Below are 18,007 nucleotides of genomic sequence, written 5' to 3'. Positions count from 1 at the left end.
AGTCAGTTGACGTCGATTTGGGCTGGGTTGCTATGCAACTGATACAGAAAGATGTCTATCCCCGCAGGGGAGCCACCTGAGAAATGGCAGAGCCCAGCTGGAATTGTCTGTGGGGGAGTATAGAAAAACACCAAGTGGGTAGGGCTGGGGGGGGCGGGGGGGGTGGAGGGGAGCAGTGGGCACCTTCTGGGTGTGGGTTTGGCAAATACTCTGCACCTTCCCAACACATGATGCCTGGATAAAAATGACAGCCCCCCCCCCAAAATGTAAGCCCAACCCCCACAGTTTGCGATGCAAAATTTTTAATGTGGCAACATGGACATCAAGGGGCAGAAAAGCAGGGTTGGCCATGCATCCAGGTGTGTCATACCCGGTGATTGGTGGCACAGTCCCATCTCACGTCACCAGTTGTAATGGGGCATATTTGGGGCACACAAAGAGCACTAGACTGAACTCCATAATTAGATTTCTGCTCATATCACCCTCGGGTTTTACTGTGATTACGGTCTTCAAAAAGGTCAATGGGAATCTTTGTCTATTCAGAATTTTTTGCTTTGCGACACCTACGTTAAAATCTTGATTTTTCTATAATTTATGTAGGCTTTGCTCAAATTGAACTCTAACAAATGGATCTGCATAACACATACTTCTCAACAAAGATTGTGTTCTTCTGTACAAGTGCAATGTGGGTCGAAAAATTCCACAAATGCTAAACTGGCAGAATAAAGCTAGACATTTATTCTATAGATTGGCTGTGTTTGATTAAAATAAATATTACCTTGCACTGTGGTTAAATATTACAAACTATTCAAAGAAAAGCTTTGCCTGGGCGAAGGTAAATCATAAAAACACAAACCTTGCAAAATGTGGACTCAAAGATTTTGCACTCAATAACCTTAACAACCACACAGCACAAAGTTCTAGAACGATAAATGAGGATTCCAAGGAATATTCCAGAATTTGGCAGCCGTACCTTGGAAATCGCTTTTGTAGCTGGTGTAAATTTATCACAGTGAGAAGTGACCGGCAGACCTGAGCGTGACATGCTGGGCACCAGAAGACATTGTTATCCAGAAACCTGGTGGACTCAACAGGAAAAACTTTGTGGAGAATATCAGGGATTTAAACCCGACTGTTCATGACAAGCGGCCAATGTAGGGGTGCCTATGCGGGGATATTCAATCAAACTTCCACAAAACACGTAAAATCCTCACTGTGGCCATCTGGATCTGCTGAATTTAAGGACATTTCAGTCAAATATCCCAGTTGGATCCGGCTTCCATAGGCCAGAAAAGTTAACAAAAATATTAGCCACTGTGATTTTTTGGAGGGAGTCAAATACGGGAAAAGCGTGGCAAAGTTTCCTCAACCCCTGGTAAGAGGTACTAGGCGCAGTGAAGGCCCCTCTTCTGCTCCGAGATTCTAGAGGGCGTAGTTGTGCCAAGGTTTGTTGCTGCCTTTGCAGCTTGACGCAGGCCCTCGTAGAGGTAGCCCTTAAGTGGCTTCACAAAGAGGGCAGTCCATGGGCAAGCAGAGCCTCGGCTGTCCTTGGATAGAGCTTCCAGAGGCTTGTGGTCTTGAATTATTTCAAGAACAGTCGGGCGCTAAGAAAGGGTTTCAAGGCACCTTGCTGGTGCCTTAAAGATGGAGTCTGAGTGGAGCACGAGGGGTAGAGCAGTGCTCAAAGACACTTCAGGGATATGCCAAGGGCTCGATGCTCTAAAAGATGAGACATGAGTTGGCACCCAGGCGGTCTCGTCTAGTTGGCAGCATTCTAAAACTTTAAAGACCGAGGAAGATCAAGGGAACTGCAGGTGAATTTCCGTACGTCACCCAGAGTCAATGGTAATCATTACTGATTATCTGCGGTAGGAGGTAATGTTTCGCATGAGTGACCTCTGCCCATCTCCGCAGCAGCTGCATTTACTCTCTGGGCTGCCTCATCAGTTCCCTGTGATGGCCTGCTTGATTGCATGACGTGCCCTGTACAGATGGGCACCTGGGAGTTCGTGCTGGAGAGAGCAGACTATGCCAGGCTTTTCTTAACCCTTGGGCAGGACTGAAGTGCGTCATTTGTTTCCATTGTTCCAAACAAACTGGATTAACCTCCCATTTTGAGTACTTTGGGCAGCATCTAATGTGCCTCACCAGCAGGGACAGTGGGCAGACGGCGCTTTCAGTGCCCTCAGGAGAACCCTGGCCTCTGTGATGGAGGCTGGTTAGTGACCCCAGGAAGCGGGGAAACGCAAGATCCTGTAAATGACGTGTTTCACTACTTTATACAATGCCCGAGTATGGCACAAACAAATGCCAGCGGCCTCCCCGGGACAGACGAATAAACACAGCTCTATGTCCGTGGTCAGCACTCTTTGTTAAGGGGCTTCCCCTGTACCCCGGAAACTGCGGGGCCAGACCACCATCTATTCAGGGGCGGTATCCAGAGAGCCCCAAGGTCACAAGAAGGTCAGGCTAGGGGGCGAGTCGTACTCAATCCAGGGCAGAGGCCCTCTTGAGAGGTGTGAGAGTACAACACACAAAGCATCAGTCAAGAAAAACAAACTGAAAGGAGTAAAATGAATTTAAACCAATACCTAAAACTGTACCGTGGAAATCTACTCACCCTAACAAAGGAACCTCTTTCCACTCAGTCCAACAACGGGGCAAGAAGGCAGATGGGCATAAGCCTTGCGAGGAGACAACATGGGGTTGTGAACAGGAGGCGCACGTGAGGTGTTGCGCCTCCTGCTGGCTGTGACAAGGGGGCACACACGAAGAGGCCAGTGGAAGTGGGACTTGCGGGTGGGCGTCGGTGCTGCCATCAGGCGCGGTGTGTAACCCAAGCACCCCGGCTTCTAGTGACCCCATCACACCTCTTCCCGCCGGCAGCCAAGAGTTAACTCGGGCTCCTGGCTAGCGAGCTCTCCATGGCCGCCTTCTAATCAAGTTTTTACCCCCCTTTACTTCATTATTCTTGATCACAGCTTGATTAATTCTCTCCCTTAATTTGCTTTCCAGGATTTTAACTCCACAGCCAAATTGCGCTCATGTAACTCGCTCACTTCTGAGCCGCCTCCCTTCAATTTCACGCGCCCTTTTCTTTTTGCCTCCTTGTTCCCCGACAGGACGCCTGAGCAGGACACTGCGATTCTGAAAGCAGAGCTGTTGTGGTTTGCGCGTCACGGTTGAGGGTCAGAGCATCATTTCATCCATCAGATGTGTCCGTCCCCAGCGCCCTGGCTGGCCTGCACCCCGGCCCGGGAACCGGAGCTTGCCAGCACAAAACAAGGATGCACCAAGTTCCTGGTTTGGGCTTTTTGAATTGGAAATTTGAAGGTAGGGCTTTAAGTGAGATGAAAACACTTTGCATCGGCCACGCCCCTTACGGAGACCCGCCTCCCCAATTAGGGTGAGGTACACATCAGTGCATGGCATAGTGAGCTTCCCGGTGATATTTTGCTGCTCCTTCCTGTAAAGGTTTCAGTTCTGAAATGATGAGACTGTGAAAGAACTGTTGAGTCTATCTGAAGTTACATCCAAGTCATGAAGGTTGCTACTGCTGCCAAGTTAAGATTTTTTTTTTTCTTCATCTTGAGGGTGAGGGCAAAAATGGAAAGCCCGAAAGGGACCAGTCTCGGCACCTGCTTTTTAGAACTGGCAGAGGTGAGCACAGGTAGGACCCGGCCCACTTAAAGCCCTGGCTTTAATGATGTCAGCATCTGGGCCCATGGACGCTTATCCAGTGTCTAGGTCACCAAAATCATTAGCCGTCAAAGTTACGGGCACCCCATGGTGCGGTCACATTGCTTGGACTCACACCACACGGCAATGCATTTGCTGGATGAACATGGGAGCAGGAGGTGGTCAAATTCATGTACATGGGTAAAATGAACTCTGACCCTAAATGATGGTGACATGAGAACTATGAAACAAGACCATGTCCCTATATATGTATGTGGTATTTTTATAGCACAAATATAGCCAAACGACAGCAAACTGCTGTGCATGGTCAAAAATAAACAAAGTCAAAGAAGTAACAGGCGCACAAGGTGTAGAGTTAAAGCGTTGTGATGTGGTGCTCTTTAAGGAGGTGAGTCTACTGATGCAATCTCTCCTAAAGAGATTCTCTCCTGTACTGGCATGTGGAACACAGGCAGCCGTGCAAAGTCCCTGTGATGCTCACTTACCCTCATTAGTGGTCTGGCCGGGTATGGGCATCACCGAGGCAAGTGGCAGGTGAAAGTTGGACAGGGATGCCATCAGGTTAGGGAACCCCTGCCAGGGCAGGAAGCTGGGATGGTGAGAGATGGATGTAAGAGCAAGAGGGCTGAGGGAAGAAAAGGGTTGTGAGGAAAACAGCCTGTGAGAGAAGGACAGAGTGAGAGGAAGGCAAGGGGGGGTAGAGGACGAGAACAATATAAAAGAGAAAAGACAGGATAGAAAGCATTGACGCTGGAGAGGGACCAAGAAGAAGAACGTCAAAGGAAGGAAAGAGGTCTCAACAGACAAAGGTATCCAGTGCAGAGTTTCTCAGAGCAGATGACCACATGTTTGTTAATAAAGCACCAAGACTATTTGGGAAGTGAAAAGGCATTTTCACAATATAGATTTGCACTTTGAATCACTTAGTATCAGAATGCCTGGCACAAGGTTGTGTTTGCTATAGCTACCCCCTACATGGGATACTGGGACAATATATCTCAGTATAGTGGAGGAGGTGCATTTATAAGTCAGGTAGTTACCCAGGCTGTCACCAGAATCCTGCTTAATGTTTTCTTGAAGGAAATAGTTATAACACCACATGAGAGGTAACAGTGACCATTTGGTTTTATGGTACAGTAATACATTTGTGAACCATTATGTTCTTAAACAACAACTGTCACCACTATCCGCAAACAAATAGGTTGATGGAAAGGTTTAGTCAAGTTATGAAAGCTCTTATGCAGCTGTCATTGATGAGAAATCTTAACTGAAGAGTGACATATGCAAGCTACTGTGTAATTATCGCACCAGCACTCATTCGGCAAATGGGGAAATTCACTTTCTGTTACTAAATAGTACAATGTCTTCTTTCAAGAAACCACCAGCATAGAAGGAATTTTGTTGTGTTAAACTGGATCCCTGGACAGCACGACTAAGCCATGAGGGTCGGTGAAATCACACAGGCTTAAAAATTCTGTAGACGCCAAGGCTGGCATTTGTTTATGCTGGAAATGACAGTTTTATCCCCAAACCTTTTTGCCTCTGACCTGCTGTTTTTGACTCTTTGCTGCATTTCGTTTTTGCTGGCTTTAGGACTCTAGGCACTTTACCACTGCTAACCAGTGCTAAAGTGCAAGTGCTGTCTGTCTAAATTGTATTGGTGATTGTTTTCTCCATGAATGGCGTGTCCAATTTACTAGTAAACCCTAGTCTAGAACACCATGTGTGCCCAGGGCCTGTAAATCAAATGTTACTAGTGGGCCTGCAGCACTGATTGTGCCACCCACAGGAGTAGCTCTGTAAACATGTCTTAGGCCTTCCACTGCAGTGTCAGCGTGGGCACTTTCAAACTGCTATTTCGACCTGGCAATAGCACCCACTTGCCAGGCCCAAACCTTCCATTTTACTACATGTAAGGCACCCCTAAGATATTCCCAAGGCAGCCCCATGGGCACAGTGTGGTGTGTTTAAAAGGTAGGACATGTATTGGTGTTTTTTACATGCCCTGATTGTGAAATACTGCTACAATCTTTTTCACTATTGGAAGGCCTATCTCTCCCCTAGAGTAACATGGGGATTGCCTTCAAATATCTTGTAAGTGTAATTTCCCATCAGGAACATATAGCGATGTGAAGTTTGGGGTCTCTGAGCTCACAATTCAAAGATACATCTTTTGGTGAAGTTATTTTTTCAATTGTCGGTTTATGAATGCCACTTTTAGAAAGTGGGCATTTTCTTGCTTAACCATTCTGTGCCTCTGAAAGGCTGCAGAATACATGTCTGGGTCAGAATGGCAGTTGGGCTGCTTGTGAATTCTAGACAGTCACAGAAAGGGGCCTGAGATGTGCCCTGCATATCCTGATGGATCTTCCTGAGCTGGAGTGGTGGGAGGAGCTGACACTTGCACCTGAATAGGGCTGTGCTTGTCCTCACATAAAGCAGTCTCCAACACCCTGGAGTGTGGCTGGGGCCAGGGCAGGGTAGTTAAGGACTTGTGCACTACAAATACTTCTCTTTGAAGTTTGCCTACTTCATAGACAGAAATGGGTACTGACCTATGACCCCACTAAGTTATAACACTTCTGGACTGAGGTCATTCTGCCAGGAAGAAGAGCTGGATGCCATAGAAGGGACTGCTACTCTGCCTGTTGCTTTGTTGCTCTGGCCTGCTGCTTCTGTCTTGACAGTGAAAAGACTGGACTTTGCTTCCTACATCCTGCTTCCCAAGGTTCTCCAAGGGCTTGAATGGAGCTTGCCTCCTAATAAGAAGTCTCAGGGACATCAAAGACTTAATGTGCCAGTGCCTGGGCTCTTCTGCTGAGAGTCCCGACTTGCCAAGTGGTGCCAACTCCAGGCCCTTGGAAGTGTAAGATGGTGACCTGAATGAGAAACGCCACGCACTGACATGCTGCAGCAGAAAAATCAGCAGCGCCTGTCTCACGGCTGCAGAACTGGCGCAGCACCTGTTTCCCTAAAGCTCCATCAACACAGAGCTCGTGGATTTTCCACGCATCGACCCCGAATCGCAGTAAAGAACCGAGGCTGCCTGTCCAGAATTCAACACATTGCCTTTTCTGCGAGGAAAGATTCAAAGCATCATCTCCCCTGTGCAGTAAGGAACTGACGCATTGTTTTGCTTTTCATTGCTTCACCTCCTCTGCAGCCTGCACTGTCTTTGATGCATCCCATGTACTGTGTGTTAAAAAGATACAACCATTGATTCCTATTGATTAAGACTCATTTGAACCTTTAAAAAGTTATATCTTTACTTGTGTATGTTTGAATTTGGTCATTCTGGTCTCGTTTTATTCAGATAAATATTGACTATTTTTCTAAACTGGTCTTGCATCTGGTGGATGGGGGTGGGGGGGGGGGGCAGAAGAGAGCTACAAAGGAGGTGAGCAGGGGCTATCTTACTTGTGTGGCTCCCTTACCCTGTCTAGAGTGAGGGTCCTTACTTGGATTGGGTGTAAACCACTGCCAACTAGAGACCCCATATCTAACAGTTAAGATCCATTTAAAGGCTGCATAAACAGACGGGCATTGTAGCATCCTGCTGAAAAAACAGCCCATGGAATGATCTTTTATGCAGTTGTGGTATTCGACGAGATAATCTTTTACTTGTGTTGATGTTTGCAACTACCTCCGAGTCCCTCTTTAAGTTGCCAGTTGTTCATGAAGACTAAAGCAGGAGTGTTATGGTCTCATCTGAATGCAGTGTGGAATGGTGGTGGATGAGGAATCCTGGGTTTGACTGCATACATGGAGACTTCAGACTTATGGACACTTGCTACCTTGAGGCACCTACTTGGCCTCCTCTTTGTATCATCAAGTCTGGCCAAGAATGCAAGAGGTTAGGAACTCAATGAAGGATCGAATGAATTGTGTACATCAAAGGCAAGAGAGGATACTGCCAGGCAGCTCAGTGCCCATGGTGATGTGTAGTGCAGCAGTCTTAAATAAATGGAAGAATTGATTGGTATCCCCAAACGGCCACGTGTGGTAACTAATAACTGCTTATACGAACTGGACTCTGTGTGTGCTTCGCTGTTGAAGGATAACCGATCTGCAGAGCAAGCATGAAACAAAAAAGGATTTCTGTTCGAGTCTACAGCAGTTATAGACACATGATCTCCAGTTGGATCCATTGTCCCACTGCTCTTCCCTGACCATCTTGAGTTTTCATGTGTGAATTATTGTTCGAGGTATGCCGTGTTGTGTGGTCCTAGTGCCTCTTGGTCACTTTGCATTGACCAAGAGGCACTCGGTTGCATTAACGTTGGATTCTGTTGCGTTAATGATAAACTGTGCAGTGTACATATATGTCTCATAGTATATAGCTCAATGACATGGAAGGGTTCACAGGGGAGGTAAGGAAAGCGAGAGGAGTGGAATACTGAAGGTGGCGGTAGAGCCTGTGTACTTCATGTGGAGCATAGATGTATCTTACATAAAGCACAACTTGAATCAATAAAGAAAGTACACTTAATTACACTATGAAGGGAATAAGGCGCTATATTACAAAAAAGTAAGGAATGTGAACAGGTCTTCTGCAGTGCCTCCAAAGAAGCACGTGTTGAGTCTGTTAGTGCTAAAGCCATAGTCTTGGTCCAAAATTGGCACCTGGAGATGGACTACGTAGACTTCCAAGCAGTCGGAGTCCTTCTAAGCTCAGGCCTATACCTTAGCTCTGAAAGCTGATGCCAAGATATCTCTGCTGAATTACTGCGTGGATTAGCTATCTGCCTACACAGAAGCCTCAAATCCTGCTGTGGAAAGAGAGTGCCCCCTGATACTAATTTGGAAGTTGCAGAACTGTATCAGAACCCGGTCTTTTATCAGATGTGTGCATATTTTTGCTGTCTCCAGAAGTCCTGTATCTTTTCATTCGTCACTGTCTGGACTTTGTCAAGTCAGTGCTTAGTTCCTGGATGTGCTGTTTGCAATGTGTTCTGACATACACAACGTTGTGCAAGAATAGATATTTCTCGTATCTCGCTCTATGTGCGGTTGTGTAAGAAACAAGGAATGTTGTGCGTTGGTACAAAGCCTGAGGATGGGCACCCCTACTGACAGCTGCTTTACAGCGATGAGTGGAACCTGGCTATCGCGTGTGCCACTCGCCTGTTGTGGGATTTGTCGACTGCGGCTTAGACAGAAGGTTCTGCTGTACTCTTCTATACTCTGCGTGTGCCCAGCTCACAACATTCAGAGACTTTCACGGTTACACAATTGTGCCTATACCACTACTCCCTTGAGGCAGTTCAGTAAAGGAAGTTACCCGTAACATTAGTGCTTCAGTGTGGGTTAGTTACTCACCTGCAACCTCTGCACCACAGTGGAGTTGCTTCCCTTGGGTGACGTGCAGTTATCCTATCCTTAACACTAGAGGAGGGTGAGAGAACACTTTCAACAAATGTTGTCTTTTTTCCTGCCTCGCGTGTGGTTGTCTCATCTTTTCTGAGGCCAGACTATTTTTTTTTATTTTTTTTTAGTGCCAAGTCACACAAGGGATCGTTGCCAAACAGCCTTCTAGGAGCTCTAATAAACCCTTTCGCTGGACTCAATATCTGCCTGCTTAGTGGACATAAAAGCAAGTATATGACGAAGGGTGGAACATGGGAGATCACATGCGAGTCTGGTGAAGGTGAGCACACAGGATACATGGTTTTCTCCTACTCCTAAGGCTTCCATTATACATCTCATATTGCAGCGTCTACTTGAAGTCACTTGCAAAAGTGTCCTCTCTTCTGGCGCGATTTAAATGCCCGCTTCACTTCACCCTCACACTCTTCCAGACTGGACTTAAAGGTACCAAACCACAGAGGTTCAGAAGCCCCCCCCAGCTCTGCTGTTACATGTCAGAAAAAACACAGGCGAGGGATCTGCAGTGCAATGAACATAACTAATCTAATCAGGGATAACCATCAGTGACAAAAACAAACCACCATACATGAAACCACCAGTTCTGCACAGTTACAGATGTTCGTGAGCGCCAGAAGCAAATACAGTACTCCTGGATGATGTACTACAGCGAGGTACGTTTCCGCACGCAGCATTCGGGTACTGAAAACGCAATAAAGAAAGAGGCGCATGTGTCAATGGGCAGCAAAAATTTCCTTTACTCAAACATTTTGGGCAGCGAGACTCCAGTATACAGGCTGGAAGGGACTCGCGAGAACACTGACGAAGACCAAAATGGAGGATGAGAAGTGCATGAAACAGCTGCCTTCAGTGAAACTTTAAAGGTCACATAACCCAGCTACAGTGAGCAGTAGGTTAATGGGTGGGTGGACACTGGATGTCACCATCATGATTTCAGGAACACAGCGAGGCCTGTGGAAAGAACTACTGCCAAAGAACCTAAACTCATCAGCTCCGCGTTGGAACTGAAAAGGCCTGCTGAGAGGTGCTTGGTGAGGAGTAGGAATGGAGAAGGGGACCAAAAGAAGATATGATGGGTGGGTTTTCCCAAAGCAAGCTCAGGATATCGAGCCAAGCCTGAGGGTTCAAGCCAAATCCTTGGTCTGGAGTGTGGCTCATACTGGAATGGCCTCTCCTATAGGAAGAACAGAATCAAACACTGCTTCTGCAAGGACAACTGCAAACCTGCTCATCCCTGCCTTGAGGGGGCCATGACATTGTCACCAAGGTATACGCCCATTTTTCATGTCTTAATGGGCAAACGCTCCAACCAAGATGTTCTCGTCGAGAAAGTTAGTCCTCCACACGCATGAATTGCATAATGTTTAGTCAGTCGTCTCTCATACTGATGTTGAGATGTAATGTGCTTAGTCGCTCGTCTCTGCAACCAACAGTGATCAGGAGCAAGACAACAACAGTTGTGAGAGGGGTAGCTATCGGATACGCCCTGTGTAAAAAGGTCAAATGCTTCAAAGACGCGACAGCTTTAGGAAAGTGGCCAATCCAGAAGAATGTTATAAAAGTTCTGAAATAAGCTAAGCTTCAGAATCACAACAGGAGATGGATCCACCCTGATTTCTAGAACCCTGGCCCAAAGCATCATTTTCACAGATTACATAGCTTTTTCAAAAGCACTGCAAAGGATAAAGTCCCCATAGAATGTATTCCCCTGGACTGATAGATTCTTCGCTTCTCTTTCGTTGCAGTCCGAGAGACAGGGCGGAGAGTTACCGGGGTGCCCTTCCCACACACGTTTCCCATCGAAGTAGTGAACGGCCGGTCTCTCAGCTCACTACTTTGGCGCATTGTAGCTGACGTGTCTCTGGTTCATGGGGTTTTCTGGGGACTTCATCCACTCCTTCTTCAGGAGCTGCTTCAGCTGCGACAGCCGCATGTTGGGGTTCTCCTGCTTGAGGCGCGGCATGTTGAGCTCCTCGTAGGCTGCGAAGGCGGCTTTCACGCGCCGCTCGGGATGGCGGTCGAGCTCTTCTGCGACACTTGAAGCAGAAAGAAAACAAAGGGTAAACCACCTTGAACTAGGCCCATCCATCCACACACTCATACTTACCAGATATCCTGAGTGTTGGCTCCAATGAAGGAGGGTTACACAATACAACATTCTGCAGTTCAAACCCAAACTCTCAATACATGACCCTCTCCCCGGCACATTGTCCTCATACTACCCGCAGACCAGAGGCTGGTCCAGTCTGAAGCACTCTCGTGTAAAGGGAGTCTTAGCCCTGAGCGCGGACAACACTCCTGGGTACGGAAAGAGAGGTACAAAGAAGATGAACTCTGACTCCCAAACACAAGCAAACAACAACATTCTCAATTTTGGTTTTAATACCAAATACTTTGCTTCAGATCTGATGTCAAGAGAAACACCTGATTTCTTGGGAGCACCGCAAGCAAGGTAAGGAGTTTGTAAAGCAACCCTTTTAGCTCGAACAGGCAACGACTCTTCAACCCTTTATGGTAAACATATTGTTTTCTACTCATACCCTAAGTGGATTTGGTTCAGTTGCCTGCAGCCACCGGCTTGTAGCTCACGTACATTCGTCATGCATTGGCTCGAGGCACTGTCCATCACACCTTGGATCAGCCCACACGAGTATTTTAGTTTCACAATTTTTCAACTGGCTCTTTAGGTGTGTCTTTTCGCCCTTGTTGAAAGGCACGAGGGAGTATGTTATATCTGTAATCGGGCGGCAAACAGACTGTTAATACTGCAGCACGAGTGCTAACAAGAGCTTCAGGTAGCTGGATGCTACAGAAAGAAAGGGCTGCTTTCTGTTCTGGAATAGCCTTTTTTCTGACGCCTTTGCCCGTGCCTTAGTACAACAGATTTCACGTTGGCACGGTGGGAGGAGATGGTTAGAGGTTTAAAACTCTAACATGAATGTTTGTAGGGTGGAGTGCAGTAAACCAGAAGGGCAGAAACTTTATGGAAAGTAAACACACACTATCAGACACTGTAGGAAGCTGGCCTGGTGTGTACCTAATGTACTTACACCTCATACTTACACCAGGTATCCTCTATTAGTGAAGTGTAACCAGTGTCCAGAAGCCAGGCTCTCTAGAGGTAGCTGTGGATGAGCAGCCAAGGCTTATCTGGGAGACATGCAGAGCTCATGCAAAACCACTGTAGTCACACACCACTTACACACGTGAAAGAAAACACTCAGTTGTACGAAAATAAATACCACAACATACTAGAAGGGCAAACCTCCAATAGGAGGTAAGTAATACACTAATTATATAAACTAGTAAACAGAAATAGGTATAGAAAAGGTTCAAAAACAGTGCAAACGTAGATAACCAAGTTACCCTAGGGAGAGCCCAAACCATGTACTAAAAAAAAATGGAATGAGAATACAGGACCCCCCCCACCTAGGTAAGTGGAATGTGTAGAAGGAAGCTGGGAGTACTAGAAAACCACACAGGTAACACAGTACCCCCCCAACACCCCAGCGACCGGGAAAGCAGGAGTAAATCACTGGAATTTCTCCAAACCACCCAAAAGGAAGGAAAAGAAGAAAATAAGACACCTAGACAAGCCTGCAAGAAACCAGCGGTGGATTCCTAGAGAAGAAGAACTGTGGAGAGAGGGGACCAAGTCCAAGAGTCACAGTAGAGTCCAAGGTGTACGAGCTACTACCCACCTAGCTGTACTTGCAGGAGTTGGTCGATGGTGATGAACAGGTTAGCACTGCAGCCCTGGAGCCAGACAAGAGTTCCTGAGGGATGCAGGAGATGTCCAACGCTGGAAGGAAGATTGCAGATGGGTGTCAGTGCAGGAATTCTGCTAACAAACCTTGGCAAAGGCAAATTCGCGGTTAGTGCGAAGTGGTGCTGGTGGGGACCAGCAAGGCCCAGGAGGACCCAACCCAGGAGAGGGAGTCAGTGTGAACCCTCAGCGACACAGAGCCCACAGGAGCAGAGCCACCACCCACAGGAGTTCCCCAGGATGGGGACACAGAAGTTGCAGGAGGCCACACAGCATGACTGAAAGTGATCCCACGCCGCAGGAGAACCACGGAGAGGGCTGTGCATCGCAGGAAGGAGTGCTTAGGGCTGGAGCTGCACATAACTTGAAGTTCCTTTGGAGGAGATGCAAACAAGCCTTGGCAGCTGCAAGAGACACAGTGAACTGGAGTAATGTCCTGCATGGGAAGGCAAGAGCTTATCTCCACCAAAGTTGGATAGCTGGCAGAGAGGACCAAGAGGACTACTCCGGACCACCACCTGTGATGCAGGATCCATGCAGCTCAGGATGAGGGGAGATTCACACAGCCAGTCGTTGCAGTGGGTGCCTGTGGACGCAGGGGAGTGACTCCTTCACTCCAAGGGAGATTCCTTCTTCCTTCTTGTGCAGACTGATGACTTGCCGCCCTCAAAGAATGCATCGCTGGGGAAATGTTGCAGAAACTGGAAGGAGCCATGAAAACAATGTTGCTAGAAGAGTCTTCTTTGTGGATGCAGATTGTCGGTTCCTGGAGGGTCCAGTCGTGGTTCCTGTGGCTAGAAGTCGAACTGGAGGTTGCAGAGGAATCCTGCTGGAATTTAGCAAGCTGAATCTGAGGACCTTCCCAAAAGAGAGTCCCTAAATAGACATAAAAGGGTGATAGGTAGTCACCTGGATAGGTGACCACCTATCAGGAGGGGGCTCTGACATCAGTTGCCTCACCACTCAGATGCTCCCAGAGGTCCCTGCCAACCTTGGATTCAATATGGCAGAACGCAGGGACTTCTCTGGAGGCGCTCTCATCAACACCCCTGGGGTGGTGATGGGCAGGGGAGTGGTCACTCCCCTTTCCATTGTCCAGTTTTGCGCCAGAGTTGGGCCTGGGGGGCCCTGAACCGGTGTGGACTGGTTTATGCACAGTAGGCACCAGATGTGCCCTTCAAAGCATACCAGTGGCTTGGGGAAGCTACCCCTCCCAAGCCAGTCACACCTATTTCCAAAGGAAGAGGCTGTTCCCTCCCCCTCCTAAAGGAAATCTTTTGTTCTGCAGAAACCTGTCCGAGGGGTGGCAGCAGCTTGGCTGCCCGGACAACCCTGTAAGACTGATGGTAGCAATGCTGGGGGTCCTATAATGAGCATCCAGAGTGCATGGAATCATACTTCCAATACTTGCAACAGTATTGGGGTATGATTCCAACATGTTTGATACCAAACATGCGTAGGTTTGGTGTTGCCATTATGTAGCTGGACATAGGTAATGACCTATGACCAGTAGACGCAAAAAATGGCGTCCCCGCACTCAATAAGTCCAGGAAAATGGAGCTGGAGTTCGGGGGGGGACATCTCTGCTATTGCAGGCGTGCCCTCACACATAGGTACTTACACCCTGCCCTCGGAGCTAGTAGGGCCCGCCTTAGGGGTGAACTTCCAAGGACCTGGTGCAGTGACCTGGTAGTGAAAGCATGTATGCACCCTTTCACGCAGACTGCAATGGCAGGCCTGCAGAACACTTTGCATGGGCTCCCTATGGGTGGCATAATACATGCTGCAGCCCATAGGGATCCCCCGGTTCCACAATGCCCTGGGTACCATATACTAGGGACTTCCGTGGGGGAACCAGTATGCCAAATGTGGGGTTAAAAAGGTTCCAACAACCATGTTTAAAAGGAGAGATAATAATCACTGGGGTCCTGGTCAGTGGGAACCCACTGAACACAGTCAAACACACTGACAAACAGGCAAAAAGTGGGAGGAACCATGCTACAAAGAGGCTACTTTCCTACAGACACATTATTTCGTAGAACTACCGGGAGGAGTGGAGGAGTCTTGTGTACTATTCCCAAATGAACGTATGAGGAAGACAGAAGTCCCCACTTCACGTGTGTGGAGGCTACAAATGAACAACAGGTACCTGAGCACTGAGATGGCCTCTTCGACAGTTCTCGCTTCCACGGTCCCTTCTTCCAAGACTCTGCGGTTTATGTTCTCTTCCAGCGGGGTTTCAACGTGGCTTTTTGGCTTCTCGGCTGCATGGAAACGAGAGAGAAATAACCTAGTTGTACTCACCGAATAGCCAAATCTGTCAACATCTGGTACGACAACGCATGCAGGGGTAGTATGGTGTGTAGTGAAGGTCCTCCTATAGAGTCTCTGAGAGCACAGAGAAGAAACTACGTACGCAGAAGTCGAGAACACAGTGCAACTCGCGGGAAATACCTTGCATGACACATGGCCCCCCCCCCCAAAACTGTCAGCAACAGAGCAGGGGTCCATGGCACTCCTGACTGGTAGAATCCAGGAGTTAAAAAACAGACACACACACCAACCTCCCCCCCCCCCCCCCCCCACGGATGCACAAAGCTGCAGGAGGGCTGTAATTGTACCACAAGACCGCTCCCCGATGCCCAGTCAGACAAGAGCAGCAGCATAAGTCCTCACAGCTTGTGCCCCCCCATAAAGAACACAGTTCTGAGAAGCCTAAGCTTGTTAGCACGAAGGAGAGAAATTATTCAGGGACATTGCGTTCAGAATTCTGCTGCAGACATGCAGGCTGTCGCCCTATGCGAGAAACATTACGACTACTGCCCGTGCGCCTGGAGTAGGCAGCCTGGCACAGAGGACGCACTGTCCAGCCTCACAGGGTCATCCTAGCCGAGCCATAGTAGGTGCACAGAGCGAAGGGTCCTCTTCTCATAGGAGGACGCCTACTTCCTTGTCTGGGAGGAAACAGGAGCACAACTCTGCTCAAGCACCCAGGCATACTCTGCAGCCTCCTCTACAAGCGTAATCTGAATTGTAGGCCAGCTTCTAGCTCTACTATTGTCCCTTAATCCTGGATCATGTCATGCACTAGGGGGTAGGGAAAACTTTATATAAAGCGCTAAAGTTTCAAAATGTCTAGAGGTACTGAGATTTCCTTGTCCACATCAATGGCAAGCAAAAAAAAAAAAAGAGGGAAAAACACATGAATGACTCCTTCCTAGTGTCACAGGGCTATGCCGCATTCCCATTACCGTCTTTGATGGGGACCTCTTGGCCACCGCTGCACCCCTGCATTTGCAGCTCTGCACCTCAAAACAGAGCAGCAGCATCCTTCGCCCTCACCTGCTGTAAACCGGCTGCAGCAGCAAGCTCACCTATCAAGCTGGGATGCTCACTGGACAACATTTGTGTCCAACACCCAGAACCAAGCACTTGACCTACCCGCCCCCCAAACACTCAGAGAGACACTTGGCTACCACTTCGACTGCAACCACCCCTAGCGCAGCATCACCTGCAGCACAGTCCTGTCCTGCTGCACATGGGCACCTTTACCCATACACAGCCCCCGTCCACCCCAGCGAGGTGACACCGAGCCCATGCGCACTGCCCACAGTACAGCTTGGGGAGGTGGGACCTCTGCTGGGTCTCCAGAGCAGAAGGCTCACCTTGCGGCGCACGAGCCACCAACCTGATTTGCTGGCTTCCTTCTCTTCCACGCGCAGCGTCTCCTCGATCTGGGCACGTGTTATTTTTGGCGGGGTGGCCACGTTCTTCTGTAACTTGCCCTTCAGGCTCGCTGCCTCTTCGTCCAGGAGCCGCTGGGCCTCCTTCTTACGTTCCAGCTGCTCCAAGCGTCGCTTCTCCTTGTCCTCCTAAGAGATGAGGGAAGGTGGTCAAAGATATACGATGCTAGCTCACTGTGGGAATGCACTAAAGAGGGATGGTTAAGCGTGCTGGATAGAAATATCTACAGAAGCTCATGGGATGTTCACCTTTGAGAACCACAAAGCTAACAGATGGCACTCAGTCCTGACCTTTGCCAATTTTTGTTTATGTAGAAAGCTCTGCTACTTTATCAGTTTCTAGAAACACCACATCCTATGCGTCTTGAATAATCGGACCCTGTGCACACTCACGGTGCTGGCGATGAACCTCTCGAAGAATGTAGGGAGTGGAATCTCTAAATAAAAGAGCAGGCAAAAATAGAAACCACAAGCTGTGCCCCTCATCTCGGCCCCCCTTGCCTTTTGTTTCAAGTACAGATCCCTCTGCCAAGCACATCTCGTTGCTGCTCCTCTTCCAGATCCATCCATCTGCTCTCGCCTGCAGTGCGGCTTCCGCTCTACAGTCCCTGAGGCATGTGGCTTCGGAGCCTACAAAGCCGAAGGGTAACCACTGGGAGAAGTTCTAAGGGGTTCAGTGGAGGAGGCTGGTTCTGATGCACGTGGCTACAGTGCGAGGTGAAGTGTGCAGCGATCATACGATTAAAACTGCACCCTTCAGTGGGGCGTGTTAGCAGCAGCACTGTCCCAACCTCAACCCTACACTTTAGCAGAAGGCTCAAGGTCGAGGAATTACAACTCTAGCTAGAAACCCTTGCACGGTGATCAAAAGAAGTCATTTCACTGCCATGTAAGACATCATCCCTGGGCAGATGGCGTCATGCACCACTTGTGCAGCATCCCCAGGGCAGTGCCATTGATGTATTGAGGGACCACTGACAGATAAACCATACAACGGCAAGTGAGCTGGTACCAGGATTGTGTGGGGCCTCGCTGTATACTGGAATGGTTGGATTTCCTTATTCTTCGCACCCCCAAAGAACAGAGAATTAAAGGTCTCCAATATCTGTGTAAGAGGGGAAGATCTATGCCACACGCACAAGAGAACAGCTGACTCTGGAAATAACTACTATTCACAAAAGGAAGATGTCTTGGAGGTTGCAGCAGGGCCAACAAATAACAGCCCTCAGGAGGGTCATACTGTAACATGGCGGCAACAGGACGGAGTGATGGTCAAGAATCGAAACACATACACGTGAAATACAAACACGGGAATCATTCAGTAGCCCCCCTGCTAGCCATCAGCACAGATGATGCGCAGCCAAGAGACAGATTAAAAAACACCCCGCACACACAAAGTTCTACTGCTAGCCTT

General features: G+C 48.4%; 1 protein-coding gene across 5 annotated transcripts in view; it reads right to left on the bottom strand.

Annotated features, from left to right (window-relative positions):
* Positions 1–9,797: 9,797 nt before the first annotated feature.
* The window catches only part of CCDC124 (coiled-coil domain containing 124), a 40,565-nt gene continuing 32,355 nt past the window's right edge, over positions 9,798–18,007 (bottom strand). For 4 of the 5 annotated variants that reach the window (XM_069218548.1, XM_069218547.1, XM_069218545.1 and 1 more), the window contains 3 exons: positions 16,539–16,722; positions 15,000–15,114; positions 9,798–11,120 (listed from right to left, as the gene is read on the bottom strand). In XM_069218548.1, coding sequence (XP_069074649.1) covers positions 10,916–11,120; positions 15,000–15,114; positions 16,539–16,722 — 504 coding nt within the window. In that variant the 3' untranslated portion in view covers positions 9,798–10,915. Of the gene's footprint in view, positions 11,121–12,785; positions 12,887–14,999; positions 15,115–16,538; positions 16,723–18,007 lie in introns of all 5 variants that reach the window. The other variant, XM_069218549.1, reaches the window with a different exon arrangement.

Source organism: Pleurodeles waltl, chromosome 12 (genome assembly GCF_031143425.1).
Source record: "Pleurodeles waltl isolate 20211129_DDA chromosome 12, aPleWal1.hap1.20221129, whole genome shotgun sequence".
NCBI classification, from domain to species: Eukaryota; Metazoa; Chordata; class Amphibia; order Caudata; family Salamandridae; genus Pleurodeles; species Pleurodeles waltl.
The sequence above is the reverse complement of the archived record's forward strand: the minus strand, read 5'-3'. Positions and strand labels throughout refer to the sequence as shown.